A 27,001-nucleotide genomic window follows, 5' to 3' on the forward strand; every position below is an offset into this window, starting at 1 on the left:
TGACAACATTGCACGCTATACAGATAACCGATTCATTATTCAACTTCCGAGCACGATTCGCGCGAATTCTATTCAGTCGATTCACGAAAAGGAACAACGATCGGACAATCGTATTTCTATGATCTAGATACGTAACCATTATCGCAGGTCGTAAATTACATATCGTCGAACGTTATCGGACGGTTAGGGATAAAACAAAGACCTCCTAATTCCTGTCTCGTATATATTTAATGTCGCCTAACATTTTGTACAGATAGAGCATTCGACTGTGCAAACAGCCCCGCCGAACATTTCCCCCTCTCCGTTTCGCAATATTAACCCTCGGGGTCACCTCTGACCCGGCTTCGATCCACCTGTGTGAATATCCTACATACAGCAAATCAAGTAATTTATTGACTGTATGAAAAATCGTTTAAAAAATCTGCTAACAGTGTGTAGTAAAATACAACATTGGGGGGGGGAGACCAGTCCCGAAAATACATAGTCGACACCGTTCAAGGGTTAAGTAAACATGGATGTCGCGACCTTCCATATGTGCATATGTTATTCTGAACACTCGCTTAATGTCTCGTTGAACACATCGGATTCGTGTGCACGGAGATATTCATTCAGCCTTGGCTTTGCTGTCCTCTTTGTAATGCAGGAACAGAAGAGAGAACAGAAACACGCCTCCCATCATCGAGAACGCGCTAACGTAGTATGGGTACGCGCTCGGAATGAAGCGTTCGTATTGCGTGTGTTGCAAAGGACGAACGGAAACCTGCGTCGTGTGGTACAAATGGGTCAAACCGATCCGGGTGTAGTCTACTTTGAACTGGTAGACCCCGTACACGTCAGGGATTTTGAATCTAGCCTCGTAGCGGCCGTTTCCAACGGGTTTCATCGTCATGCGGACGAACGGGTCGATCCTGACGAACTCCAACTGCAAATCGTTCGCTTCGTACGGGACCCATTTGTCCCCGGACAGTTTCTGGACGTCTATGGAGTACACCACGTCGTCCATGATTGTGTACGCTGCTGGGGGAGCATTTTCTCCAGCTCTATGATGGTGCACAGAAGCGACTCGAATCACACCGTTCTCCTTGAAGACCCACCTGGCGATCGCTGTTGCCACCGCTTCGTTGCCGGACTTCTCGTACTCCTGTCCACCTGCGTGATTAATATATTAGTTACTAGGACTGTTACTTTCCTTCGAAGGTCGAAACTTCGAAGATGATGAAATTTTGCTACTAAGTCATATTTGATACAATTACAGCGAGTGTAAAAAGTGATTGGACACTCCTACCTTGAGCTTTCTTAATGGAGCTAGTGAAAGCTTCATCGCTGAAGAAGTACAGCGAACCAGAGAACACGACGCGCGCATTGTTTCTGGCTTGCAGAGCTGCGATTAACAATGTGTTTTTGCCAACTGCATGGGGATAGTCCTTTACAGGGTTCAGTGGGTTGTAAGAGTATGCCGAGCTAGATGCAGTCAATAGACGTAGGATCAAAGGATTATCTGTGTCTGCAAGCAGACCTGTGCCCTTGTACAGCAGAGGCTGTATATTCTTGTTGCCAACAATTACAGGGGCATCTATCAAGTTGGATGGCTCTGCGATTATTTTGGTATGGTAGCCATTATCAGATTTATCGTAGTTCAAGTGGTCTATCACCGCAGAGCCCTCTTCGTCGATCTCTAAGCCACATTCGGATGCTAGCTCGTGTAAGACATCGCCGGACTGAGAGGATCCAGCAATTAGAACATTTCCACCGCCGTCGATGAAGTCGGTGATTGTCTCGACGCTTAGGGCTCCTCCAAACTCCTCTACGGTTGGAGCAAATATGATCAAGTGTTCGTATAGGTATTCTCTGTACTTGGTGAGCAGTAGATTAGCATCGTCCGCTAATTTGAACGTCAACGTGTATCCGCTATCTGAAAATAGAATTTACTGTTAATGTGCGTAGTGCATTTGAGGAATATTTCGTAGCAGGTTAAACAAACAGGAATACGAAGGTGAAAGAGAAGAAGAAAAGAAAGAATGAAGAGAAGCATTTCTGCCGAAAGTATTAATTTCTCTCACGATTATTAAAAGAGAAAACGGCGCCGATAGAAACTGTCAGTGGGCGAACGTTCCACCGAAAATGCCGGAATGTTTACGTACCCTGTAATGACTTGAAAAACATCGAGTGCGTTTCCTTAATGGCCAAATTATCAAGCAGAACGAGAGTTGGTCCGCCAGCACTGGCGAGACCAACTATCGCGAAAAGGCAGAGGAACTTATCCTGAAGTTTCATCGTGCATATGTATCGGTCGCTTGCCACGAGACACCACCGGCTCGTTCGGGTTTAGAGTTAGAGTTGTGGCACCATATCAAAATCAAACACGTAACCAAACGGAAGAGCCTCTGTTTGGAACGGAAGTGATATGATTCTAGTGAATTTTGTTCGAGCGGTTTCATTGGCTCATTCCCATGGATCCCTGAACAGAAAAATACGATTAGTCCGGGTCTACTCCTATTTCTTCGACGTGATTTTTTGAAAAAAGAAGAATGTCGCTTTATCAAATTCTGGTTTTGCAGCTTACAGATAAAGTCTTCGTTGAAGGTTTATTTTAATCTGTTTATACAAATGCAATTTGTTAGTAGGGAACGAAACGAATGGATATTAACAAATCGACCAAAACCATTTTACAAAATTTACAGGTATATAATCAATATTAAAAATAGAGATCCACATTATCGACATCCGCCTCCATTATCGACAGACGCCACAATCGAATCCCAGATCTCCGAACGGAACAAATGATTCTTGCCGCAATTTCCAATGCATCTTACAAGAAAAACGGCAAGAATCATCTGCGCTGTTTTATAGCGCAAATATTGACTTCCCGAACAATAAAAATAAACAATCAACCTACATATACCCATACAATTATCTCTAAATCACCGATAAGTGAACGAAATTTATACATTTCGTTATATCCCAGATTCTACCCTAAATTTCCCTACCCTCGAGTATCCTCTTGCAAGCTTGTTGTTAACAGTTGTGAGGTTAACAGGGCGTAATAAAAAAGTACGATGACAGATTGTTTACGAGAGCCAGTCTTTGTTGTTGGTGATATCGACGATGAGATAAATCTCTCGTTGCCACCGTCTTCGGGCGAAGAGTATATCAAAAGAGTGGTGTAAGTAATTACGATCAATTTATCATGGGATTGATTCATCAGGTATCATCGATTTATATTGCAGAATCGAGGCGAAACAATGCGCGGATGTTGTGGTAGCAAACATCGACCGAAGTCATTTCGTACGGCCGACTATCAATGTTGAACCTGTAAGTGTGCAAACACTATTTCCCAATTGCGTGTTCGCAACATGTACAAGTTAGTGGAGTATGTACTTTACGCTGTATCCCTAGAATGTCTGGTATTACTTTACTCCCACATGTTCAGCTTTCGAAACAAGACGCACAAGTGACGAGTAAAGTCGTGCCAAACATTATAGGAGCAGTTTGTGCGATAATAATGCAAACGCAACAAAGTTATCAGGATGTGTGGAAGCACCGTCATGGCTAGGACCGACGCTAGATTGGCAGCAGTGCCAATTCTCAGATTTCTCCAATGTGAGACTGTACATTAGTCAGCTTAAAAATGAAATTCAGACGTCCAAACGCAAATGGAGACCACCTCCCATTAATTTGGTAAAAGTATAGTTTCCGAATAGGTCAACATGAGATTTCCTTCGGTGCTAAATAGTTTGTTTTGCAGCCAAGTATAGATGATGAGAAAGGTTGGATTGGATTCTGTTTGGGCAACTGTGAGGAGCATGAACAGACCGATCCCACCCTGAACACAATGTTTTCCCTGAACCAACCAATGGTGGAGCAAATACTGGAGTACTTGGTAGAACATTTGCAGCTGCAGGAAAAGATAATGCACAAGCTAGGTCAATGGTTGTACGCGCTACTAGCCGTCCTGGAGATGCCTTTAACTCCTGATATGTGTTCATGCTTACGCAACTTGGCCAGGACGTGTTCAATCATGCGCGCAAACTCGGTAAACCATCGTCGAGAAATCAAAATTTCGATTTTTTAACAAATCAATTTTATTGCATAGTAGTATACAAAATTTGTCGTTCGAATAATCGCGAGAAATAATTTAACCGAGAGTCAATTTGAACCTACGATCGACGTTGAAAGAAGGTACAAAACGGTCGAACGAATCTTCGATCTACATTCGTCAACTTGCTGTACTCTAATTAGACAGCGGATTCTATGCATTTATGATAAAAATGAGTAGGTACAATTTAAGGCAGTAGTTAAATTAAAAGAATTTGAAGAACGTCAATGTGTATTGGTATCAGGTGATTAAGAAGTATCTGTTCGGCGCCTGCTCATTTTAATCGATGCGAATAATTTTTATTTCGCATAAAGATCCGCAGTCTAGTTATTATTATTCTCTTTTCTAGAAGAACCTGGAAGTACACGAAATAAGGTCGCTGAATTTGTTTATTTGCCTGGTTGCAAGGTATTTTCGTCAGTTGGACATGGCAGATCCGTAGGAGTGCGCTTGCTGAAGTGCAGTTACCATTACACTTGTCCGTTTTAATAAAATCAATTTTTTCTTACGTTCAGCACGCGTTCATTCTTGCAGTACCATCATCTCTCCCTCGTGTTGATTTTCCAAGAACGTTCGATCTCGAGAGTTCGTCTCGGGGTACAATCAGGCAACGGTTCAATTAAATAAAGTGTATTACAATAATCAAATAATAAGCGAAGTTGGAAAGTCCAAGTATCCTTAACCTATGTACTCTTGGTCCTGGAGGAGTGCTGTCGCTAATCGTTCTAGATCGTCATAGCTAAGGTTGTTCACTTTGTTCTTCAGGTCTTTGATCAATTCGTTTACTATGGATTCTGTGTCCGACTCTGTGTAGTAACGCCTCAGAACTCTGGAGATCTCATCTTTTAGAATGTGGGTGCCCGTTTTGCGGATCGGTGCTTTTCCCTTGCTGGAGCCTTCCTCGGCCTTTTTAACAACCAGCAGGTTCAATTTGCTGCCATCTTTAATGCCTGGGTAGAAGCTCAGGAGATTCTCGTCTGAAAAATAACTTTAGATGTAGCCTGCTGTCTCGATATTCATGTTTAGAGCTCTTAGACTCATAGATTGATCTTTTATCTCGCGCTTTGGCTACTGAGAAACCTTATCTTTGTCTAACCTCTTAAGTCAAATTCAACTTTTGGAGCAAAATTAGGGTTATAAGTACTCTAACCCAGATAACTAAGAGCTCCAATTAGGCTAGTACCTAAATATATAGGTTACAACTGTCCAAATCCTTACCAGCCAGTGTTTTACCAGTGTGCAAAAGTTTCTGTTGCGGCACTTCAATGCCCAGGAGATCGCTGATCTTATGCTTCAGCTCCAACACTGTCTCCGTGGGCATAATCTGTGAACCCAAACGACCATAAAACCTGTTAAAAGATATCGGACAATACCAACGTCCTGTAAAGCAATTATCCAGGAATGAAGCAAAGCATGCCAAAATAACTGTTACTCACGTCAACAACGCATTCGTTTCCCTGGAGCTTCTTCACGGTAACTTTCATGATGCAATCCGCTCGTGGAAACACGCGTAGATCAACACGAGAACGTGGATAATCAAATTCTTGGCGAGTACAGACACTTAAACGACGTGGACAACAGTCCGAGCATTTTACTTCGAGGTTATGTTTGAGTCCTCAATAACACCGGAGCTGCACGGCGTCATCAACTATTTCTATCGAGAATACGTTAACACATGCTCGCGGATATCTAATCGGAGAAAAGTTTTTGAAATGTTTCAGTTTTTGTCTACAGATGCTAGTTTATCGATACGCAAAGCGCCATTGAAGTGTCCCACGGTTTCCCCCTTTTTAGCTGATCGATCGTTCAATCACGTGTGGTAACGAACAATCTTCTATCGTTATTCGAAACGTGTAGTTTCGAATAATGATCGGGATAATTCTCTATCCGGCTCTGATTACTCGAAATTGATAAAAATACGATCTAATTTTCATGTTGAAATCCCTAATGGTCAGTCCCCAACGCGGTGTGCTGTCAAATCTGCTTGGAATATATATCCTGGACAAAATGATTTTTGATAGGTCTAACGTTAATTATCAAAGATTAAATTTTAATATACCTGTTTTATTCAAATTTAACCTCAAGACCTGTTTCCTGAAAGGAGTTCATTATTTTTACTTGTATAATAACGTTTCCCTTGAGAATTACATGGTTTAAGCTCAAGGAAAATGTTCCTTGTTATTTTATCTACAAAATAGATCCTCTTTTGGGACGAGATCATTACAATTTACATTGTAAAAGGTCATTAGAGTCGCAGTGTATCGGTTTGATACTTACAACCCGCGCTTTTCAGGTGCCCAAAATGGCGCGTACATAAACAACCATACTGAACCATACCTTTCAAAGCCGAGTGCTGCCCAATCAATAAATTTATTCAACAATTCCCCTCTAAAAATTTAATTTTATTATCTCGTAATCAAACCACTCTATATACGTAAAATATTACAAAAATATCTTTGTTCACGATTTTGAATAACGATACTTTTCGATATCGTAATGAATATCGCTATCGATATTCCCTTCATTTTTGGCGGTCACTCCAAACCGTTAGACGTCGATCTTTAGGTTAGGTGTGGTACATTACGCACGTCTGTGAGAAACCTGAAAATATCATGGAAAACGCAAAGGAGAACGAGAATACGACGAATTCAGAGGAGAATGGCTCCGATTCTATGGACAATAGCCTAATTACCAACAGAGGCGACTTAACTTCGTATTTCGAGGGCTGGGACCACAGTATCAACAAAGTTCATTTGTCAGAGGTAAACATCGAGAGGAGCGTTAACAAAAGAATGAAAATTTTTTGAAACGGAGTTTTCCGTTCCTACCTTTTATTTTTTTAAATAGATATAATAATATAGACACGTTTTAAATGATAAAAACTTTACTACAAAAAAGTGAAAACTACAAACTAATTTTCTATTAAAAAATTTTGGCATCTCACAGGTGGGAAACCGCTGGTGTAAACAATGCCAACGTGATGTACAAAATTACTTTGGCAACACTTTTACGAAACATACGCCCATTTACTACATATTTAAAAAAATGATTGCTTTCTTTTCAATTATTAACTACATTTTATTGTTAGGTCCCACAAATTTGCAAGGACGAGCCATGCCAGTTAGGTATCGACGAGGCTGGTCGTGGCCCAGTCCTTGGACCGATGGTGTACGGAATAGCCTATGCCCCGTTGTCCGAGAAGCAGCTTCTGGTGGATCTGGGATGCGCAGATTCGAAAAGCCTGACTGAGGAAAAGAGAGATGCTATTTTCGACGAGATTTGCAAGCACGGGGATAACATGGGCTGGGCAGTGGATGTGATATCGCCCAACATCATATGCAACAGCATGTACCGAAGGAGCAAGATCTCCCTGAACGAGGTGTCCATGGTTTCCGCGATCGAGCTGGTCAAGAGAGTGATAGAGGCTGGTGCAAGAATCACAGAGATCTACGTGGACACTGTAGGCAAACCTGAGAAGTACCAGGCCAGGCTGGAGCAGATTTTCCCAGGTATGAAAATAGTAGTTGCAAAGAAAGCTGACTCCACGTATCCCATTGTCAGTGCGGCCAGTATCTGTGCCAAGGTATCCCGTGACCATGCTATAAGAGCTTGGCAGTTTCTGGAGGGGGATATCGACTCAGAGTATGGAAGCGGGTACCCTAACGACCCAGAGACCAAGAAGTGGCTCGCGGGACACGTGGATCCAGTGTTTGGGTTTCCTCGTTTGGTCAGGTTCAGTTGGTCCACTGCTGAGAAGATCCTGGAGACTCAGGCCCTAGCAGTTGAGTGGGAAGAAGTGGAGGAGGAAGCAAAGCTGGGGGAGCAAAAGATCTCTAGCTTCTTTAGCAAGTCCCCTGCGAGGTCCTGCCAGTCGCAGAAGAAGAGACATGCTTTCTTCAGGGAAAGGTGTCTGTTTAGTACGTCCAGATTCTGATGATTGCTGTAATCGTTGGTTTACAAATGAGGGGAGACACGGTGTCGCTTGTTCGTCGACGCAAATCCGTCGGATTTATTATCAGAACGTTAAGTTAAAGATAAAAGTCGATTCGATTTATGTACATATGTACAGACTGCACTTCCTTACGCTTAAACCGTACACAAAGTGTGGGTGTGTGTATGTTTGTTTGTTTGTCTTTTTTTTGTGTATGTGTATGTGTGTGGCAGTACCAGGCAGTACGACGTCAACTCTACACACCCTATGTGTGGCTGGCGGTTAAGTAACAATTAGGAATGTTATAGCGCGGATGTTCTTTGGTAAAACACACGCCTACACGATCGCTCATACATACACGCATGCATACATACATACCACACGTACATCCTTACATACAAACGGCTCACGATAACTCTATGATATAACGTATCATTGCTGCCGATTAATAGCGACTAGATTGATAAAAGCTACGATGCGAGAGACCGCTTTTAATTCTCATCGGGCTGAGTCCGCACTCTCTCGTTCTCTGATGACCGGACGATAGAAACACTCGTGTACAATTATGTTAGAAATATCTTGGGCACGCAAGCCCTCTCAGTCACACTGGCGTTACGGAGATTGCCACTGTTCAACGCTGCCGGGATGGCTAACTTTCAATTTTTGTTTTTGTCGAAATTGCTCTCTGGACTGCGGTAAATGATTTTTGTTTTAATTAATTTCGGAAATGAAGATTGCTGGAGGAAATCTACTTAGTCCACGCGATAGAGCAAGGAATTTCGAAGAGAGGTTCGCAAATTTTCAATTAACTGAGAGTTAGCAATCCGGAAGAAGGCATAGTTTGTTGGACAGCATTAATTCCCCATGGCGGACTCCGGGTCCATTTTGATCCATAATTCGCGTCCACGATTTTTTACAAATTTTATAATTTTATAGTGATATACATTAAGAAAAAATGTTGGCGGAAGGTGGTCCGTTATTTTAATTCTTATAAAATAACTGGCTTTATACGAAGATTGTATGAGAAATAAAGATCTATTCATTAATAAATAATGCGATGTTTTATAATACAAAAAAGGTTTGAATGGACCAGGAGTTCGTCACCTGAGGCAGGATCGTTCACACTCGTTCGAAATTCGATCTCTCCCACCGTCTCTCTTTCTGTCGACCATGGAAAAGACAAAGTAGAAAGTGGGAGAAATGCGAGGGTGAAAGTTGCACGCTCTCCAATGCCCGGGGACACACAGACGACGATAGATTCTTATAAATTTCAGTTGTGATTAAACTCTGTCCACTGAATCGTGTCAACGACTGGATAAAAACTCTTAAACAACCATGCTCGATCATCCTTCGCCTCGAGTCGTACCAGAAATCTGTTCACCGAACGATTCTCGAAAGAAAATTGCACTCGAACTTTTCAAAATTAATCTGTATCTTCAAGGAATTCATCTCCGTCAGAAACGCTCTGTAGTTTCAGTAAAAATCTCGTTTAACTGGGTGCACACAGACTCGTGGTACGACGGTTGTACGCAACCCCTTCTAACACCCTAATGCGTGTGTACTTATAAGTATATAATATATTATATATATATTTATATACTCCGGTTTACGTCCCGCTAACTCCACTAACTGCTTCTTTATAAAAAATAGAAACAACACGGTTAATTTAGTACACAGTGATCTTCGCACACAGCTTCCTTCGGAGGCCTGACCAAGGGGGAATGGGTGGTGGAGGATCAGGGATGAGCACGAGTGACAACACACAAGCCTCCTCTTCTTATCGCAGGACCAGCAGGCTGACGATCATCGTCAGGATGCAGGGTGCTAATGTGCTGCTTCCACTTCCTGAAATGGAGAAAGCAAACACGAAAGCAAAATTAGAAAAAGTCTCACAGAGAAAATAAAAAAATGAATAGGACTCCGAACAGTTATGAATTTGGGTATACTAGTCGAGGGAAGGGTCTGAAAAAAATTCTGTCGCCCGATCGATGAGGAGAGAGATCCTTGAAGAGGGGGTATCATCTTCAGGGTGCACCTGACGTCGTCGACGACGTAATTCATAGGTTTTTTTCGGGGACATTTCGCTGATACGAGTCGTTTGAAGGCTTTCTCGCGATTCATTGATCAGATGACCGAGGGGTTGGCTGAATAGCGGTGCCATTGAGCATCCGTGTACAGGGTGGTGCAAAAGTAGCGTCCACCCTTTTTCTCAACCCAGAAGGTCAGGATAAAAGAGTACACACACAAGATGGGGTAATTTATCATAAAAATAAATAAGAACTCAATAGGCGAAAGTGTAAGAAGGCGTGAGATTACAGTATGGCAAGAAGGGTAGCCTGCTCAAGGCGCTAGCTGGAAGCGCGGTGGGTAAGGCAGGGAGTGATATGGCATCGGTATAAAGTGGAGAAAAGGCGGGAAGGTCTTGCGAATTGAAGGGAAAGGTTTCTAGCCGAAGAGAATTGCTCGTACCTCCCAAGATATGTTCGGCGTGCGTGTGCCCTTGCGCTCTTGTCTCCCTGCTCTCCATTACCGGCATCTTGAGGGGCCTTTCACCCTCTATGCTGAGCTCGTTCGATTTCCAATACACGGTCGCTATCGTCGCCAGACATTTGATCTTCAGGTCTCCCTTTCTGAAGTGCTTCGTACGCAGACGGAACTCCAGGCCGAGCACCGCCGTCTCCAGACCCTCGCGATCCACCTCTGTGATGTGGGGCCCCCTCAAGTACTGCGGGTCGACCTGACGCAACCAAAAAACGGCCTGGTCCATCTTTCAGCTCGTCTGGCTGGCTGGGAATGTTTCTCGCGCGGGGAAAGGTTGTCGTATCCCAAAACACTAGGCAATAGACTTATCTGGTTGAGCTTCTAGAAGTTAATCGCAGTCTGACAAACAGGATCAATTGTCCTGATAAGTGGTAGGACTCGTTAACAAAAATACTGCCAAGTGTTTTAGGGACACAGGTCTGAAAAAGTGAGGATGTGGTAGGTGAGGGTTGCACCGATAGGATTGTTTACGTTTTATTGGCGATGACGGGAGTTGGGGTTGGATCCCGCAAATTCCCGTCGTTCCCACGGAATAGTGGTCATGGGTGATTCCACGTAAGTCACTTACAGGTTCCCCGTTGATGAACCAGCTGAGCATAGCGGCCGGCTTCGACTTCGCCGAAGTGCAATTGAACCGCACAACGTCACCGGCCTGATAACGATGCCTGCCCGGTCTTCCGGTGATAACGGGCCCGTCTTCCGGTAGAGCTGAAAGTTTCCAGAGGCTCGTTAGCACCTTTCAAATGCCCCGGAGCCTGTACTAACCCCCGGCCCCTCCCCATTCAGAACGAATCTATACTTCGTTGTACTTCCCCCAACACAGGATTTGTTATCTGATTTTTGCGTTATTTCGTCCGTAGGACCTTCGCCCGTCAATATTCCCCATTATTGTTATTTATAGTTGCGAGAACTATAGAGTGGTTATAGATCGAATGATTTCCTGATCACATCTCCGGAAGGAGATCGATGGATTGATCTATGTTCTTACCGACAACGAGCATGTCCGAATGATCGGAGACCGTTTGGAAAGATGGCGCCTCGGCGGACACCTCGCATCTGTATCTGCCGGTGCTCATTAGGTTCACGGAATGGAGAACGACCGAGCTGTCGGTGGAATTGTGAATCTGAAAGAAGAAGAAGAAGAAGAACAGGCGTGTCCTGGCCAATTAACCGAGCAATTAACCCGGGCCGGTGTTCCCCGAATCGTTCGAGCTCGAGGATTCGTGGAACATCGCCGATTGGTGGGAGGGATTGGGAGGCTTGCGGCGCGGTTAGGGTGGAAAACGTGACCGTTAAATGGAAGTTGTACGTCTCTTTGACGAGGGGCCAGCCGGCGAACCCGTTCAACAAACCCGCGCCGCTTCGCCATAAATCTTTTATTATTTTAATCGATATTTAATAAAACGCAAAGAGCCCCATCTATTTTTAGCGGACCTTCGACGGAATCGATAAAGTTCAAGGCGCGGGGTGAATAGAAAAAACAAGGGCCTGTCCTCGCCTCGAAATCCCCATTGAAAGATCGACCATTAGTTTAACAAGAAAAAATAAAAGAAAAACCACTTCGTCATCCCTTTAGACCGCTAAACCACGATTAAGAAATTCTTGATATTTAACTCGCTCTAACTTCGTGGAAAAAAATCATAGGTCGACGAACCCAGGCTCATTTCAAAGCGCAAAGCGTGCGCTTTTAATCGCCTGAGGCTTTTTTGATAAAAAAATTTTTTCTCTAAAAATCGAGTAGAAATGCAATAATAGTGATTTTTTTCCAATTTTTCCTACTTTGACAGTCTCTACGAAACTCAAAAAATTTTTCTCGCAACTCGGACTATAATAGCGTTGTAGATTGAAGTCTTCGCTTTCCAACGAGACTAAAAAAATTGCTTTACGATTTTTTTACGCCGTTTTATCGCACTTTTAGCGCAAAGTGCGCCGTTGCCATTGCGGGAAGGGTCATACAAATTTTGAGCGAAAAGTCGTTGATCTTCGAACCACTGTAACTTTGCGAAAAATAATCGCACGACAACGAACCTAGATTCATTTTAAAGAGTAAAGCCTGTATTATGACCAACGTAAGTTATTTTCCTTTCAAACATTTTTTCACTAAACTGCAAGTAGCAAAGTAGGAACGTGTGTTTTCCCAAAGTTTTCCAGAAAACGTCCCTGCAGAGTTCAGAATATTTTTTCCATAACTCTAACCACTCGTAATTCGAAGAATGAAGTCTCCGCTTCCCAACGACTGCAAAAAAGTCGACTAACCATTTTGCCTTCTTGTTTTATCGCATTTTTAATGAAAAGAATGCCGGCGGCAGTCCCTATTCGAAGAATCCCCAGGAAAAAAATATTCTACGCAACGGCGACCCTTCCAAATAAAAAATAACTTAGAGCCGCTTAAAGCAGAGGTCTCGCCGTTCAGAATGAGCCAAGTTAGGTCGTTCCGCGATTTTTCTTCACGAAGTTGCGACGGTTTGAATATTTTTCAATTCGAGATTCAACGACGATCCTTTAATTTTGATCGCGAGGCGTATAAAAGGAGAGACGCTTTAAATAGAAAGTGGAGGCAGGGACAGCAGTGCATTGGCCACGGGGGCAAGAGAAAAATCAATAGGAAGTAATTCTTACGTTCGCCGTGACACCAGGCAGCTGAAAGACGAGCACCGGCGGCTTGTCCTGCGGCACGAATCGGTAGAACTCGTTCCCGTCTTTGTACCACTTCACAGAATACAGGGTCTCGCCGTCCAGGTTGAAGTTGCACTCCAGCCGAATTGTTTGGCCCCGGACCACGTGCTGGGGGACCACCAGGTCCAGCATCCTCAGCGCGTCCATATCTTCACGCCCGGAAACAAACGAAATCCCCAGATCAGTCGTTTGACATCAATTATTCACTCTGATGCCATATCGTGTTGCTAGCAGCACGAATATAGAAAGGGAAAAAGAGTTTTTCAACAGCTCTCCTTAATAAAAATTGTTAAATGTACCTAGAATATTCTAGTCGCCATATTGAACGACTTTCAGTGTAAGATTAGAAACAAAAAAAATGTTATTCGACAGTTTAATGTGCGCACTTTAACAATATACACTTCCTCGGTGATTAACGATATTCATCTCCATGATAAAAATTGTTAAATGTAGCTAGATTATTCTGAAAGGCAAGAAGAACGTTCAAGCAGGATTAGAAACAAGAAACATGTTCAATGTGCGCACTTCAGTGCAACTGTTTTACGGCTAAGCGTCCCATCTATCGGCGAAAAAAAAATTATTGAGATGGCTGCGAAGTGTCGTAGGGAGCAGGAAACCTCTTTAAGGGGAGTTTCCACTCGCGTTTTCCATCAGCGAGGGAAGATTTCGGGAGAGAATCGATTCCCAGGTGGGCACGTAGCCTCGGCAGCGAGCTATTACAGGACTTTTCTGTTACTCTTTTCCCGGGGACTATCGACGTCGAGTCGGGGACGATCGACGAGACTTTCGTCTTATCGCGAGAAAGGGGGATGATGGATGGATCTGTCTCGCCGGAAGAGTTATCGGAGAATACTTTTCCGGCGAGCGGAGCTACCGGAAATGCAGTTCCGCGAACGTTAAGACAGCTCTTCGACCGGAGAACTTCGGCGGTGTAGAACTCTCTTTCTTGCTCTTCGGGGGCGACGAACAATCGAACCGTGACTGCGATAATCGCGTCCCGCGCCGATGAATCGCTCGGATACGAAGCCGTTCTCACGCGTGTTTGCGCTACGAGACAATTCCATTGAGTCGCCCGCCTTTTGATCTTCCGTGAGCGATTCCACAAGTCACGCAGATCTCCGACGCGGTTGCACAGCCATGATCAAAAATGTCCTTCGACTGTATCTCGACTGGGAGTATAGTTACGGGGTAAAATTGGAAAGAATTAGTTTTGGTCTTACAAAAATCAATTTTTAATAACAGAAAATAATTTATGACTTTTTTTTTATCGATGAAATTTTTGTTCGACGGTTCGAAGCTTTTTAGACATCCCGTAGATGCAATACGCCGTAGAATGATCGAGTTGGCGAGATTAACGACGAGAGATCGTTTTTATCGTCATTAGACTGGAATTAAAAAGCTGAACGATGGGACAGGATTGTATACAAGTAAATTGTGGGTGGTATTGTATAATTAATTAACGCTCGTGCCCGTAGTAGATTGATTTTTGCACGCACAGTTAATTCGTTTGACGAGCGGGTTGATCGCGCAGTTCATCGGAAAGGAAAATGTGACGGTTGAATTCACTTATTAAAATTTTCATTTTGTACCTTGTGTAAAATATTCGTAGTAAAAACGTGCAGCAATCGGAAAATTGCAACCGCTGAATAATTTTAAACAGTCGACTCTAGTTAGGGGTGGCTTCTTCGGACGCCTGGGACACTATGATTCTCTCCGAATCTATGAATACGATTTGAATGCGATATTTCCGGTTTCCCGACGTGGATTGCATCCCCTCGCTGTTCGGAAATGGGGGGGGGGCGGCGGAGAGGAATCAGGGGTTGGAAGAGAGAGAAAAAAATGGCACTCCTCGAAGATAAGGGAGCGAAACGAAGCATCGGGAGCAACGGTGCCGCGATATGTGGCCCGGAAAAGCCTCTGGGGAGAAGAAAAAGCCTTGTTCCTCCGATTGTCGTGGCTCGTGATTCACAGCTGCAAAAACCGATCCAATTATTCCGCGAACGGTCGGTCGCCGGGGGTGGGGAAACGCGGGGGTTGGACGCCCGCGTCGCTTTTATCGGCGCACGGCCCCGCTTCTGCCGCATCGACCGATGCAACAACCCTTCCTCCGGTGCATCCGTGGAACGAGGGGCATTTCTCTTGTCTCTTTCTCTTCCTCATCCGACATTTAAAAAATTTCACTCTATTTTTAATTCGAGAAAAAATTCAGAGAGTTCACCTATATTTTCACATATGCACACCTTACAGTATCCTGCTCTCGCCCCTCCGCCACCCTCTTAAAATCCCTCGGGATGTTCCCGGAGGTCGTGCAAATATTTTCCCATCGGCCCGGAAATCGCTTGTTACACCCTAACTCCTTGCGGGGGTGGCGCTTTCGTCGAAGGGGTTGCTTGTCGTCCGAGAAAGACCCTAACCGAGGTCTTTGGAGCGGCGGAGGGGGTGGAGCGAAGGAAGGCGGTCGAAGAAAAGGAATCTCGTGTTGTCCGAGGAAGATAGCGGAGCCACCCGGTTATTAAAGGGAACACACAGAGAACCGGGGGTTGAACACGATAAGAAAGAGGGGCACACGGCCCGGCGTTGAATGGCGATGTAAATGGCGCGACCGAGGGCCCCCGTGAAAAGGGAAAATGCGACGACCCTGGGGGGGCGTGGCGGGGCAAGGGGAGGGGTGGAGAAACGGTGATAAGTGTGAAGACACGACGGAACGAGAGAGAATGAAAGCGAGATAAGGGGGCTCGATAACGTGCCGCGGCTGTGTACAGACGGAAAAGGGTTGGTAGTCGAGAAAAATATCGATTTCGAAACGCGGGGTACACTCTTTTGATGTTCTACAGCAGCATCAAAAAATGGTGGTTCTACGAGAAATGTTTTTCGTAAAATATGTCGACAATTAATCTACACCCACACCGCCCGCGTAACAACATCAAGATTTTCGATCGCTCCGCATTCCGAGCTCCTAAGCCAGCTCGGGAGCACTCCGGCAAGTGAAAGAAGTCACTTCGCCCGTGCAGGGGGCCGAAGTGGTTGTCTCGCGGCGGTGTACGGGGTGGCAGGGGGTTGCGTGAAAGGGCGACCCTCTGTGCCCCGAAGAAGTCGATCCTGGTGTCGATAGCTCGTGGAGAGCGTGTGCGAGCGGTTGCGACCTGCAGGGGCGCGCCCCGGACTGTGTAGGAGGGGCGAGGAGAGGGCGGGGCACGCGGGCTAACGAGCGTCCCGAGAACATCGCGAATATATGATTCATTCCCGTTGCGTTACGAATGATAACTCATGCATATTGAACACGGCAGGGGGTGTCTCTCTCTCTCGTTCACTCACCGTGCCCATGATTTGTTCTGTGAGTCAGTGCACGCGTCTCCGACGTCGAGACGAAGCGTCGTCGTCGTCGTCGTCACGCGTCTCGGTGTGGGTGACTGACGATGAATAAGCACGTACACACACGGATGGCAAACACGAGAGAGAGAGAGGTTCGCTATTATCGTCGATGCTGGGTGTACTTAAACTTTCCGTCGCGGAGAATCGGCGCCCGAGGAGCCCCGACAACGCTTGTTAATTAGGTCGACGACGCCGGGCGTCCCCGATACTACCGACGCGAAGACGCGGACCCGATATCTCGATTTGGTAAACCCGAATTCCTCCTAATTAACCGTTTAACGGGTTCCCAATTGCGCTCTCGAGCAGCGATCGATCCACGGCGAGCGATCTTTCATTGTCCCCGCCCCCTGGCCCTCGAATCCCGCCCGAACAAAAACAGCCAAAGACTTTTCCTCGTCGGTCTTTAATATACCCGTTCCTCTTCTGACCCGATCGATCGTTTTATTGTTGTTGTCGTTATTCGGTGGACCGGGAATACACGGTCTGCAGGTTTGATCGCCGTCTCCGCAGCCCCGGGGGGAAGGATCGAACGCTCCGATGGGCGTGCCTATAGGCGGTGGGGCACGTGGCGGACGCGAGCTACGTCTCGGGAACGACCGATACGGTTCCCGGGCGATTGTTTATTGGTTAATGAGACGCGGAATCGTTTGTTAATCAGCCGGCTGTTCCACCACGGCGCCGAACAAAGACTGGGCTGCTTTGATTCTCGAGGAAAGTTCTCGGAAACGTTACCGCGCGCCGCGTTCCCCCCGGCCACAACTCCGCAGCACCAAGAAAACACACGTTCTGGAGCTTCGAACTTCCGGCTGCGGTGTTCCGGGGGCTGAATAGAAACAGTACAACCGAAAACTCGATCGGTGAGGGCGAAACATTGTTCGAAGATAAATTCACCGCGCCATTGTTCGAATACAATTTTATTTGGACGAAAGCAAAAATGTCTGAAGCGATTAATAACTTTCACGAACTACGTTTACTCTTACGAGTACAATTGTAAATCAAAGCTGCGAACGGTGTTCCGTTTCTTTCCCGGTGTTTATCTTCCGTTTCGTTCCGGGGAGGGGGAAAAGGGAGGGAACTGTTTTAACGTAGTTTCTGTTGATTTAGTTTTGCCGCGGAGTAACATCAGTTCTAAAACTAATAGAGGCAACACGATAATGGTAGAAATAACAGCGGCTGGGAATACAGGTCGGGCGAAAAACACGAGAAATCGAATGGTTCCGGAACACGGCCGCGAACGTCCCCGTAAAAATAGCCTTGACGCACACCGTCCACAAGCTAGCCAGAAACGCGGCCTGATAAAACCATAAAACCGCGGCCGATAAACAGCCGAATACAACGTAGAAACTCGGTGGGTGGGGGGTAGGCGGTTGAAGGGCGGGGTGAAACGCACCGAGCGCAACCCAAGCCAGCCCCTAATCGCCGCCTAACTTCCCGCTCTCTCGCAACGCGATCCGCGTGAAATCGTAATCCGGCTCGGTCGTCCCGCTGGGTATATATCCGCGTGTATCCGTCGACGAACAAATTCGCCGGCGGTTTCCAGTTGCAGGGAAAACTCCGTTAAACCGGTAATACCGAGACACAGCGATGCTAATCCGGCGCGGGCTTGGGTGGGAGGGGTCTCTCGTTTAAAGCGATTAGACATCAGGGTATCGAGACGAACGCGGCAAACGAGACGAACAGATATACATGTGGACAATTGGATATCAGTCGGGGCTGATCGGAGAAGCCCTTTTCCGCCGAAGGGAAACGGAATGATCGGCCAGGGAGGGGCTGGAGCGCTGCGGGGCATTGCGGGCGGGGCATGAGCACCTAGTGGTGGGGAATTTGAGGTGGGGCGTGCGAACGGGCTCTTGAAACCGAGCACGGGGAAAGAGAGTAAACAGAGAAAGGGAGAAACGAAAGGGAATCTCGCAGGTGTGATCGCCGCGCCAGACCACCCTTCTTGCGCCTCCGTGTCTCCGGACACTCGGTAAATTTGGCTCCGGCGCGACTCGAGTCGGCGCGGCGGTGTTGCTTTACGGAAATCGTACACCATAAACGAAGCCCGGTATCTGCGATCGGCTACCGAACCGTCCTGGAAAGGGCAAACGGTGTCGAGTGTCGGGTTCCGGGCAGGGGTCGCGACACTGCCGACCCCGATGACAAAGGGACAACCAGACCTTCCGTTAACCTCCCCGTCCACTGCTCGCGCGATGAGTATTCGATCCCCACCTGCGTCTCACGCAAACTTCCAAGGGTCTGGCAAGAAGATGAAAAATGGCTACCCTGTTTATGCGGACCATTTTTCATTTTTTATATACGTTCGAATAATTTGGGGGAGTGCTCTATCTGTCAGGGGTCGCGTAACGGCGTCGAATTTTATTAAATCTTGTGTTCGAGGAGTTTTCGGGGAATTCTAGTGCGCAAGAGAGAGACTCGAGGATCCGCAGTCTGCTAATAATAAATAGACTGCAGAAGCTTTTGCGTTCGCAGCATCCTCTAACATGCGGGACTCGATGCGAGCATAAAGATGTTAAGAAACTTTACCGAACTTCGTGCGTATCGTCTTCTGCTTGTTCATCGTTTTTCCTGTTTACGAGGAGGACCTCACCATCCACTGGATTCTTCCATGTTCATACTTCCAAAATTGATTATACGATATTTTATCAATTTTTTCTAATTTTAATGTTACGGGGTCAATTTATCTTGGTGAGGGGAAGATGGTGGTCCCTCCAGGGATTAGTTAGCGGCTAAAAATGGCCACCACAACGTGGATTGATGTGCCAATTAACAGTCCCTAATTGCAGAGTAGAACGAAAATGTGAGGGCCTCGGTTGAGCGTCACTGGAACGATCGGATGTGGGTAGGGGTCGAACGTAATCGATGGGGGAAACCATAAGTCGGATGGAGAAACGGAGAAGCTCCTCCGGGACCTTTTTGCCCCTCGCGTTCGTTTCACGCGCCGCCGAAAAAGAGACGTTTTAATAATGGCGGTAAACGAGCGGAGTCGGAGGTGGGAGGTGTCGGTTTTCCTTCCCGGGCAGCCTCGGTGCTTCTTCTTCCTGCTTCCGGTTCACGGGACACGCTGTGATTTATGGCAGTCCACGGGGGAGCGCTGTCGACCACTTTTCGCGACACTAAATAAACAGGCGGCGTCTCACGACGCTGCCATTCCTCTGAAAGCTGGCCAAAATTCATAATTAATTACATCCCTTAATCTCTCCCCCTGGTATACCTATATTTTTCATTACATTACGAACTTTTTACATTTACTATCTTTGTCGATTTTCCTGATGTTTGCCAAGATAGGTATCCAGCCCCTAATGTTTCAGGCTGTTTCCAACCCCCAACAGAACATTAGCAGCCCGGAGAAATGCGTGTCAGATATATTTTCGTGAGGAGGTGTTTCATTAAAGCCGGTAATTGACACTCGGACATGTGTCCCGGTAAGGGGTTTGTTCGTGAGTGTTGAAGGGGTGGCTTCGGGGGTTGTAAGGGGGCGGATGGTGGAGTATCGTGGCAGATTGCACGGTTACTCGACCACGTATAAATATGGAGAACAGACTTAAGTCGAGCAAAGCCGGTCGTTCATTCAGTGTTTCCCCACCCCTCGGTGGTGCCAACCCCGGTTTTCCGGCGTGGATTTTATATTCCCTTTGCAGGGGGAGGTCGATATCGAATCACGCCGCCTATAAATCTACCGTGTATTATTTAATTAAAGCTCCGGCTGCGGTTCGCGTATTTATGCTGCTCTTATTCACCCTCGCCACCCCCGCGAACACCACGTTCCAACCCCCGAGGATTTTAACCAGTTTTAATCGGGTTTTCGATTAACGCGGGGGATGATCCGGTCACGTCGAAGACCAGCACTGCTTTTCGAATGATACTGGCGGGAAAAGTCAGAGGGTGGGGAACACTTTCCAACCCTTCGCATCCCCTGCAGTAAAGTTACTACAATATTTATTGCGCTCCTAAACGAATGAAGCTGAAATTGTCAGTGAAGAACCGGTTCTTTCAGAGACTGTCCGGCAACAAGAAATCTAATGGAGGTGGAGGGGTGGTGTCGGGGATCGTCGCTTTTCATTCGACATTATCGTTCCAGTCGAATTGCCAGGGCGGGGAAAACGAGCGCGACGAAGGCTGAGTCACGTTCTTTTTCGTTTCCCATGCGGGAAGTATCGTGTGAGTCATTTAGACCGCGATAAAAATCATGGAATAATAAACGCTCCGGGAGGGCTTAATATTCGAGCAGTCGACCGATCGAAATTACGCCCCCGGATGAAAGTACAAGACTTTATAGCTGCCACTATGTATTATGAATTAGGGTCCGCTCAGCTCTCGTCGAATATTTTTGCTGTGGTCAGTATTAAGCCTGACGAAGGCAGAAAGTGCCCTGTGGGGCACTGTTTGACATCGGGAGCACCGAGACCACGCCCACTCGGAGCTCTCTAGGCGGGCTCAGCGTCGAAACTACGCCTCTCGACGCTCTAGATAGAGAAGGCTATCAAACAATGTCTATTAGTATGCTCTAGATTAAGAGAGCAACAAAACCACGCCCCCCGCAGTAAAGACACGCCTCAGAGGCGGGGATACTTCTTGGACAACCAGAGGAGTTCATGAAATGAAGTTTAAAGAAAGGTAATTAAACGTTAATGAACAATTGAAGAGTCGCGGGAGGAAGATCAACGGCTACTTGGTTTCAGAGAGGTTGAAAAGCGATCGCAGAGGTAAGCGATGGTTATTTTTCCGAGGAGAGTAGCCGACGACAGGAACGATACAATTTCTCATCCGTGGCACGTCCCAAAGTTCCCGAGACGCTTCGCGGTAATAACGGGTAGACGTCGCGTGCTTTCGAGCGTTTAAACGGTGACGCGTAATAAAGGGTGTTGCGGGGTGACACGTAACATGTGGAGGGTCGTTGACACGCGAGACGTGCTCCTGTGGGATTTCGACGTTTCTGCTCCCTGTCTGTGCTGTATTTTACATCGGTCGACCCCGCGCTACTCTCTTTACCGTGTCCCTGGCCGTGGATAATTGTCCGGGGGTTGTTCCCACAGAAAGAATTTTAAAATTGCCAGAGTCCTCTCCGAGTCACAAAGCCGATTTTCAGCTCTCGTTTATTTATCGACATGGTTCGGAAATAAAATAAAAGATTTCGCTAATATTTTAAGGTCTTTCGGTTTTTACGGTGAAGACAAAAATTTGAAAAATCAGAGAATGTTAGGGTCTTCAAGATGACATTTCGCCGGAATGGCACGATAACGATTTAATTAATAGAAAAAGTGGCGTGGGTAGGGTGACCTGCTTTGGCGGGTGGAACGGTGAGTCGCAGAATCGGGCAGACCGGCGCACGTACAGCGATTTCGCATTCTGCAGCACTGTTCGCCCGCAATAATTAACTCTTTAACTGAGTAATTAGTTCTCGAGGGACAAGCATAATATACACGTATAATGTACTTTTAATCGTGGCTGAAAAGACTGCGAAATTTCGTTGTTGACTATGATCGTACATTGGTCATAAGTCAACGGCTGTTCACAACAGACAAGCAAACATTCAAATGAGCTGCCATACTTCGGACGAAAGTATACAGAATTATTGTTTCACAACTGTTCAAAAATTTGTCTGGATATACACGCCCCTTGTGGCACTTTAGACTGAGATGCAGAAGAAGCCACACCCCCAGGGCACTCTAGATAGCAGGGGCAAAGAAACCACGCCTCTCAGGGTACTCTAGATAAATAGTGCATTGATGCCATGCGTGTTCGGGCACTCTAGATACAAAATACAATAATTCCACGTCTCTTATGACACTGTAAATGGTAAGTGCATCAATGCCACGCCCCTTAGGGCACTTTAAAGCCCTCACTCGTCCAAGTAACGGACCGTGGCTCAGTCTTCGCAGGGTTAAGAGCTAACAACGGCCGTCGAACGAACAATTGCAGCAGCCCGGGCACGGAATACAGTAGATTTAACTGGCTGCTTAAGGGATCAGTCGATAAGACGGTTTCGTGAGTCGAGTTTAATTTGACATTTAAATCGAACCGAATCGAATCGAACCGTCCCACCCGGCCCCGCCTCCCGGAGTGGTTGGTTTCGACTCTGAATGTTCCGGAACAGTTGTGAGCCGGCTCCTTCTCTGGGAGGGAGTCGTGCTGCTTTTGTCGCGTAAAACTCGAAACAATCCCGTCGATCTTGCCGAATTAATTGGGGCGTAATTGCATGGAAACGCGGCCTGAACCGACAACTTTCAACCGACCGTTTCAGTCTCCTCGTTTCGCTAACTGGAGGTCTTCATTCCGTGATCTGTTTAATTGAAAATAAAATATCAATGGTAAATATTTATACCGTGATTTATATATTTTACCATTCAACACAACAATAGCAAGCAGTATTGCTTTGCGCGTAATATCGGAGCAGACGTTTCGGAAGGAATGGCAAACGTTCCAATGTTTTATGTGGCTATTTTGTATGTAACCAATCGCTCCTTCAACGTCCGGATTGCCCTTTGGAGGAATGGCCAATAAATCGAGGAAGCGCGGGAAATTCAAAAAGACGGACGGAACGATCGTCGGGTGGAAGAAGACGAAAGAGCTCGATACGGGGCAGTGGAGTGGGGTGGAGTAAGGGGGTGTAGAAGGAATCTCGGCTAGGAGGAAGGTGTTGGTGACGGGCCACTAAAACGATCCATCCGGACGGGACGTTGGAGGAGGCAGGAAGGAAGGATCGATATAGCGCGCGGACGGACCCGGGCCAGGATCAAACAGACGGTGTAATGGAATAGTCTCTCTCTCGTCGGCTTTTGTTTTTCCTCGGTCCGTTCGCGGGCGTCGAGCCGGAAAAGCTCTACTCCTCCTCCTCCTCCTCCTCCTCATCCCTGTCCTCTCGCTCTCTTTCTGTTCCCGGGGAAAACCGACGGAGCCTGGTTTAATTACCGATCCGATTGCGGGTACCACGGTGGATCTCCACTTTGGTCGGTGTTGCGACGTGCCGACGTCGCCGCACCGTCCGGAACAAAAAGTCGAGATGGAGCGACGTCGGACGGATTAAACGGAGCCGGCCGGTACGGGTGGGCGGGCCGGGGGCGGGGCGAGGGCGGGAAGGAGCCATTGTAAATAGATACGTGCGCCAGGAGCCGCAGACTCTACTGTGTTTTATTCCATCGTCGGAGAATCGACTCTAGACTCTTCCACAGAATTGGGAAAGGGATTCTGGGTAAAGGAGGTAAATTTTAGTAGCAAAAACAGGGCAACATACGCGAGTCTTTTAGGACACTATAGATTAATAACTCAACGAGGTCACGCCCACCGGGGTACTCTAATTGCGAGAGCACCAAAACCACGCCCAGAATACAATTTCCTTCCGTAAGTGTCTGAAAAACTGGGGCAGATAACGGGAAACGGTTTCGCACATGGTTCACGAAAATCTGTAACTGTCACGATCCTATGTCAATTGCAGAATAATACAACAAAATGATTGCAGTGGAACGCGAAGTTTTCTATGGAAGATTAGGCAGTCACAGAGGAGATTTTCAGCCGGAAATCTTGCATTTTCAGGGGACAAGGTTCGTCGACCGGTTACCGGAACCTTCGTAGCTTCTTCCCCCGGCTCCCTTGTCCCTCCTAATTCCGTGTGAAGGGGGAGATGGAAGGAAATTCCGGGCGACGAACGATAAGTTTTGCGGATGCGTCGTATCCGGCGATTTGGCATTGTTGCCAGTGAATGGATGCACGCGGCCAGAACGGACGCGTAACGCCGGCGTTCTGTCGTTGTCTCGATCGATTTCCGATCGATCCACGTCGACTGTGTTTCGCGGCGACGCGACGAGACGAGACGTCCCATCAACGCTTGACCCGGGGAGGCGGGGCCAAAGTCACCCCACGAGTTTTACGCGGCTTGCGAAATGGCCCTCGAAAAAATATTTGACGTACACCTCTTTTTTTCCGGGCTACCTGCTTCAAACTTGTTTGCACGTTCTTGTAGACAGACAGAAATTTTTTTACAGATTTCTGTTTTTTTGAACATTTTTGGCGGAAGTCAAATAAAAACTTTGGAGGCGTGGCATGCGTGCTCGAACATTTTACAGAAACGAATCCATGGTGTGGAAGGTCTGCTTTTCGATCTCCGATGAGGAAAAAATATAAATTTATTTAAACTAAAATTCGTCCGATTCTCGAAATAATTAGAAAAATCGGAAAAACTCGTTTTGGAGTGAAACGAGGTTTTCTAGGACTCGCTGCTGGGGACCAACTTTTAACGACGATAATTATTCCTTCAGATTTTTTCCCAATCGCAAACACGAAAATTTTCTGCTGGAGGGAAAAAAAGCGCACGAGAGAAGCCGCCTCTCGCTTTTTCCCCGCCCCCGTGCTGCCACCCCCTATCAACCAGCACCGCTAACATTTCCTTGTTTGCCAAGCGAAAGCAAACTCGATGGAAGAGCCATCAGCTATCGAACACGCCGGATCTAAATACCTGAAAGACGACGTCGGGAAACCCGTCCCTCTCGCCTGACTTCGAGAAATCGATTCCAGGCCTCGATCGAACCATCGCGCCAATCGTGGCGGGAATCCCCGGGGTTCATAACCTCTCACGGTGTTTGCGGACTTACAACATAACCTCAACGACCGAGCAATCAACCGTTGGGAAACAAATCGCTGTTCCATCGCGAAACGAAATAACGGCGGATTCGAAAATCGAGACCAGACTGCTGTGTACACAGCTGCGAATAATTGTCGTAGGTCCCATAATTTTCTTTAGAGATCCACAATTTTTCTACGGGCTCCAAAAATGTCTAATACCAGCTAGCATATTTTTGGTGTCCCTAGAAATCTTTTTTAGTCCCCAGAATTTTTCTACAGGTTCTAATGAGACACCGATTGAGGTTAGGGAAGCCGGTGATAGTGACTTTTGGTTATTAAGATGGTCCACGGAGTATATATCACATCGGACTCGGTGAAAGAGGGTTCGAGTATCTTTCAGACACAGAAGATGAACATCTCCGTTTTTTTTTTTTGCGATCATCGTTCCAAGAGAACGGCTTACGGAGAGGTAGTGGGGGCGAAAGGGGCGGAGAGAAGAGCTGCCGTTGGCAGGCGAGGCGTTTTAGAAAAATTTCCCTAGGGTGTTCCGCGCGTTCCCTTTTTTTCTGTCTATTTTCTGCGGTCTCGAAGGGGTTCGACCATCTTCCGCCGGGAGTGAGTATACAAATTTCTCGAATCGACGTATCTCCCGGACGCGACGCGATCGTTATCGAATTAAATCGACGGGAAAATTTTTGAGGTATCCTAGTTTCTTAAACTTCCGGAACTTTTGTTCACCGGGCTTTTCTAAAGCGCGTTCCGGCGTGCCAGATTATTTAAGACCCGGGTGGGGGGTTATCTGTCGCGACTGAAACTTGCTCGTTTACTTATTTACGACACCGTTCGCCTCTCCGTACAGGCTGTTCCATTTATCATGGCCGTGAGAAGAATTCTATCGGCGACTTTCAACGACCGTTCGAAAATGTTATCCCGTAGTCTATTCCTCGACATAAAAACTTGATAGGGACACGAGAAATAGAGAAATATCAAATTCAAATTCAATTCACGACCCGCCTTTCCTCGGGGATGTCCTCTGGCATTGCAAGAAAATTATGCGATATATTTTCATGAAAAAAATTGAGAACACAGAGAAAGAGGCGCAAAATAATTCTGTCAAGCTTGATTTCGATAGGTCGGGGAGATGTTCGCGAAAAAATTCGCAAAAATCTGTTTTTTCGGTAGTGAACGAGGGAGGAGTGACGAAGAAAATCGATCGACTGAAATAGAAAAATATTTTATTAAAATTCAAATTCAATCGACGACGCGCCTTTTCGGGCAAGGGTGTCTTCTGGCACGCGTTGCAAGAAAACTACGCGATTTATTTTCATGAAAAAAATTGAGTACACAGAGAAAAAGGTGAAGAACAATTCTGTCAAGCTTGATTTCGATAGGTCGGGGAGATGTTGGCGAAAAAATTCGCAAAAATCTGCTTGTCGGTAGTGAAAGGGGGAGGCCGGTGGGTGAACAACGTTGATGCATGTTTCGTAGCTTCGGGGTCGCGTGTAACGAAGAAAATCGATCGACTGGACCTGTCCGGGGGCCGGCTTTTAAGCAAAGCTTCCCATTACGGGGCTCGGCAACAACGGTCAGCGATCGGACCGGCGAAATTGCCGGTCGATCAATCGACGGAGCCGCAGGTGTATCTTTCTCGGCTATCTCGGCTTTATTTATCCGGATCAAGTAGTTCCTCTCCCCGTTTACCTGGCAGTCTGATAGCGTGTGCCCTCTGATACCGAAGTTCCGGCGGGATCGTGGTTCGTTTGCACGATAAATACGACGCCGCGCGTCGAGATAGGTCCCTGACCAAAGGAAACCGATGCCAACTC

General features: G+C 46.5%; 5 protein-coding genes across 9 annotated transcripts in view; 2 read left to right on the forward strand and 3 right to left on the reverse strand.

Moving 5' to 3' along the window:
- Window positions 1-209: 209 nt before the first annotated feature.
- Ost48 (dolichyl-diphosphooligosaccharide--protein glycosyltransferase non-catalytic subunit Ost48) lies at window positions 210-2,386 on the reverse strand. The gene is made up of 3 exons (XM_076444248.1): window positions 2,142-2,386; window positions 1,286-1,912; window positions 210-1,149 (listed from the first exon to the last, which is right to left on the reverse strand). The coding sequence occupies exons 1-3, from the start codon at window positions 2,272-2,274 to the stop codon at window positions 605-607; spliced, it is 1,305 nt and encodes a 434-aa protein (XP_076300363.1). The 5' UTR covers window positions 2,275-2,386; the 3' UTR covers window positions 210-604.
- Window positions 2,387-2,486: 100 nt separating this feature from the next.
- On the forward strand, window positions 2,487-4,610 carry Gem2 (Gemin 2). 4 transcript variants are annotated; one of them, XM_076444259.1, is made up of 5 exons: window positions 2,487-3,163; window positions 3,228-3,361; window positions 3,527-3,678; window positions 3,746-4,033; window positions 4,446-4,610. In XM_076444259.1, exons 1-5 carry the CDS (start codon window positions 3,057-3,059, stop codon window positions 4,536-4,538), a joined length of 774 nt encoding a protein of 257 aa, XP_076300374.1. In that variant the 5' UTR covers window positions 2,487-3,056; the 3' UTR covers window positions 4,539-4,610. The 4 variants fall into 4 exon arrangements, with proteins under 4 accessions (XP_076300374.1, XP_076300375.1, XP_076300376.1 ...); XM_076444260.1 differs by having other exon boundaries at window positions 3,228-3,312; window positions 3,520-3,678; XM_076444261.1 differs by having other exon boundaries at window positions 3,148-3,163; window positions 3,228-3,370; window positions 3,483-3,678.
- Window positions 4,374-6,050, reverse strand: LOC143218809 (ubiquitin-like protein 4A). The gene is made up of 3 exons (XM_076444267.1): window positions 5,533-6,050; window positions 5,315-5,420; window positions 4,374-5,073 (listed from the first exon to the last, which is right to left on the reverse strand). Exons 1-3 carry the CDS (start codon window positions 5,578-5,580, stop codon window positions 4,775-4,777), a joined length of 453 nt encoding a protein of 150 aa, XP_076300382.1. The 5' UTR covers window positions 5,581-6,050; the 3' UTR covers window positions 4,374-4,774.
- A 381-nt stretch (window positions 6,051-6,431) lies between these two features.
- Window positions 6,432-8,402, forward strand: LOC143218800 (ribonuclease H2 subunit A). The gene is made up of 2 exons (XM_076444252.1): window positions 6,432-6,858; window positions 7,185-8,402. Exons 1-2 carry the CDS (start codon window positions 6,709-6,711, stop codon window positions 8,028-8,030), a joined length of 996 nt encoding a protein of 331 aa, XP_076300367.1. The 5' UTR covers window positions 6,432-6,708; the 3' UTR covers window positions 8,031-8,402.
- The window catches only part of LOC143218802 (uncharacterized), a 36,136-nt gene continuing 17,209 nt past the window's right edge, over window positions 8,075-27,001 (reverse strand). For both annotated transcript variants that reach the window (XM_076444254.1, XM_076444255.1), the window contains exons 2-6: window positions 13,188-13,393; window positions 11,557-11,692; window positions 11,137-11,276; window positions 10,497-10,764; window positions 8,075-9,872 (exon numbers count right to left, since the gene is read on the reverse strand). In XM_076444254.1, the coding sequence (XP_076300369.1) occupies window positions 9,805-9,872; window positions 10,497-10,764; window positions 11,137-11,276; window positions 11,557-11,692; window positions 13,188-13,393 (818 nt within the window). In that variant the 3' untranslated portion in view covers window positions 8,075-9,804. The remainder of the gene's footprint in view (window positions 9,873-10,496; window positions 10,765-11,136; window positions 11,277-11,556; window positions 11,693-13,187; window positions 13,394-27,001) is intronic.

This window comes from Lasioglossum baleicum, chromosome 20 (genome assembly GCF_051020765.1).
Source record: "Lasioglossum baleicum chromosome 20, iyLasBale1, whole genome shotgun sequence".
Classification (NCBI taxonomy): Eukaryota; Metazoa; Arthropoda; class Insecta; order Hymenoptera; family Halictidae; genus Lasioglossum; species Lasioglossum baleicum.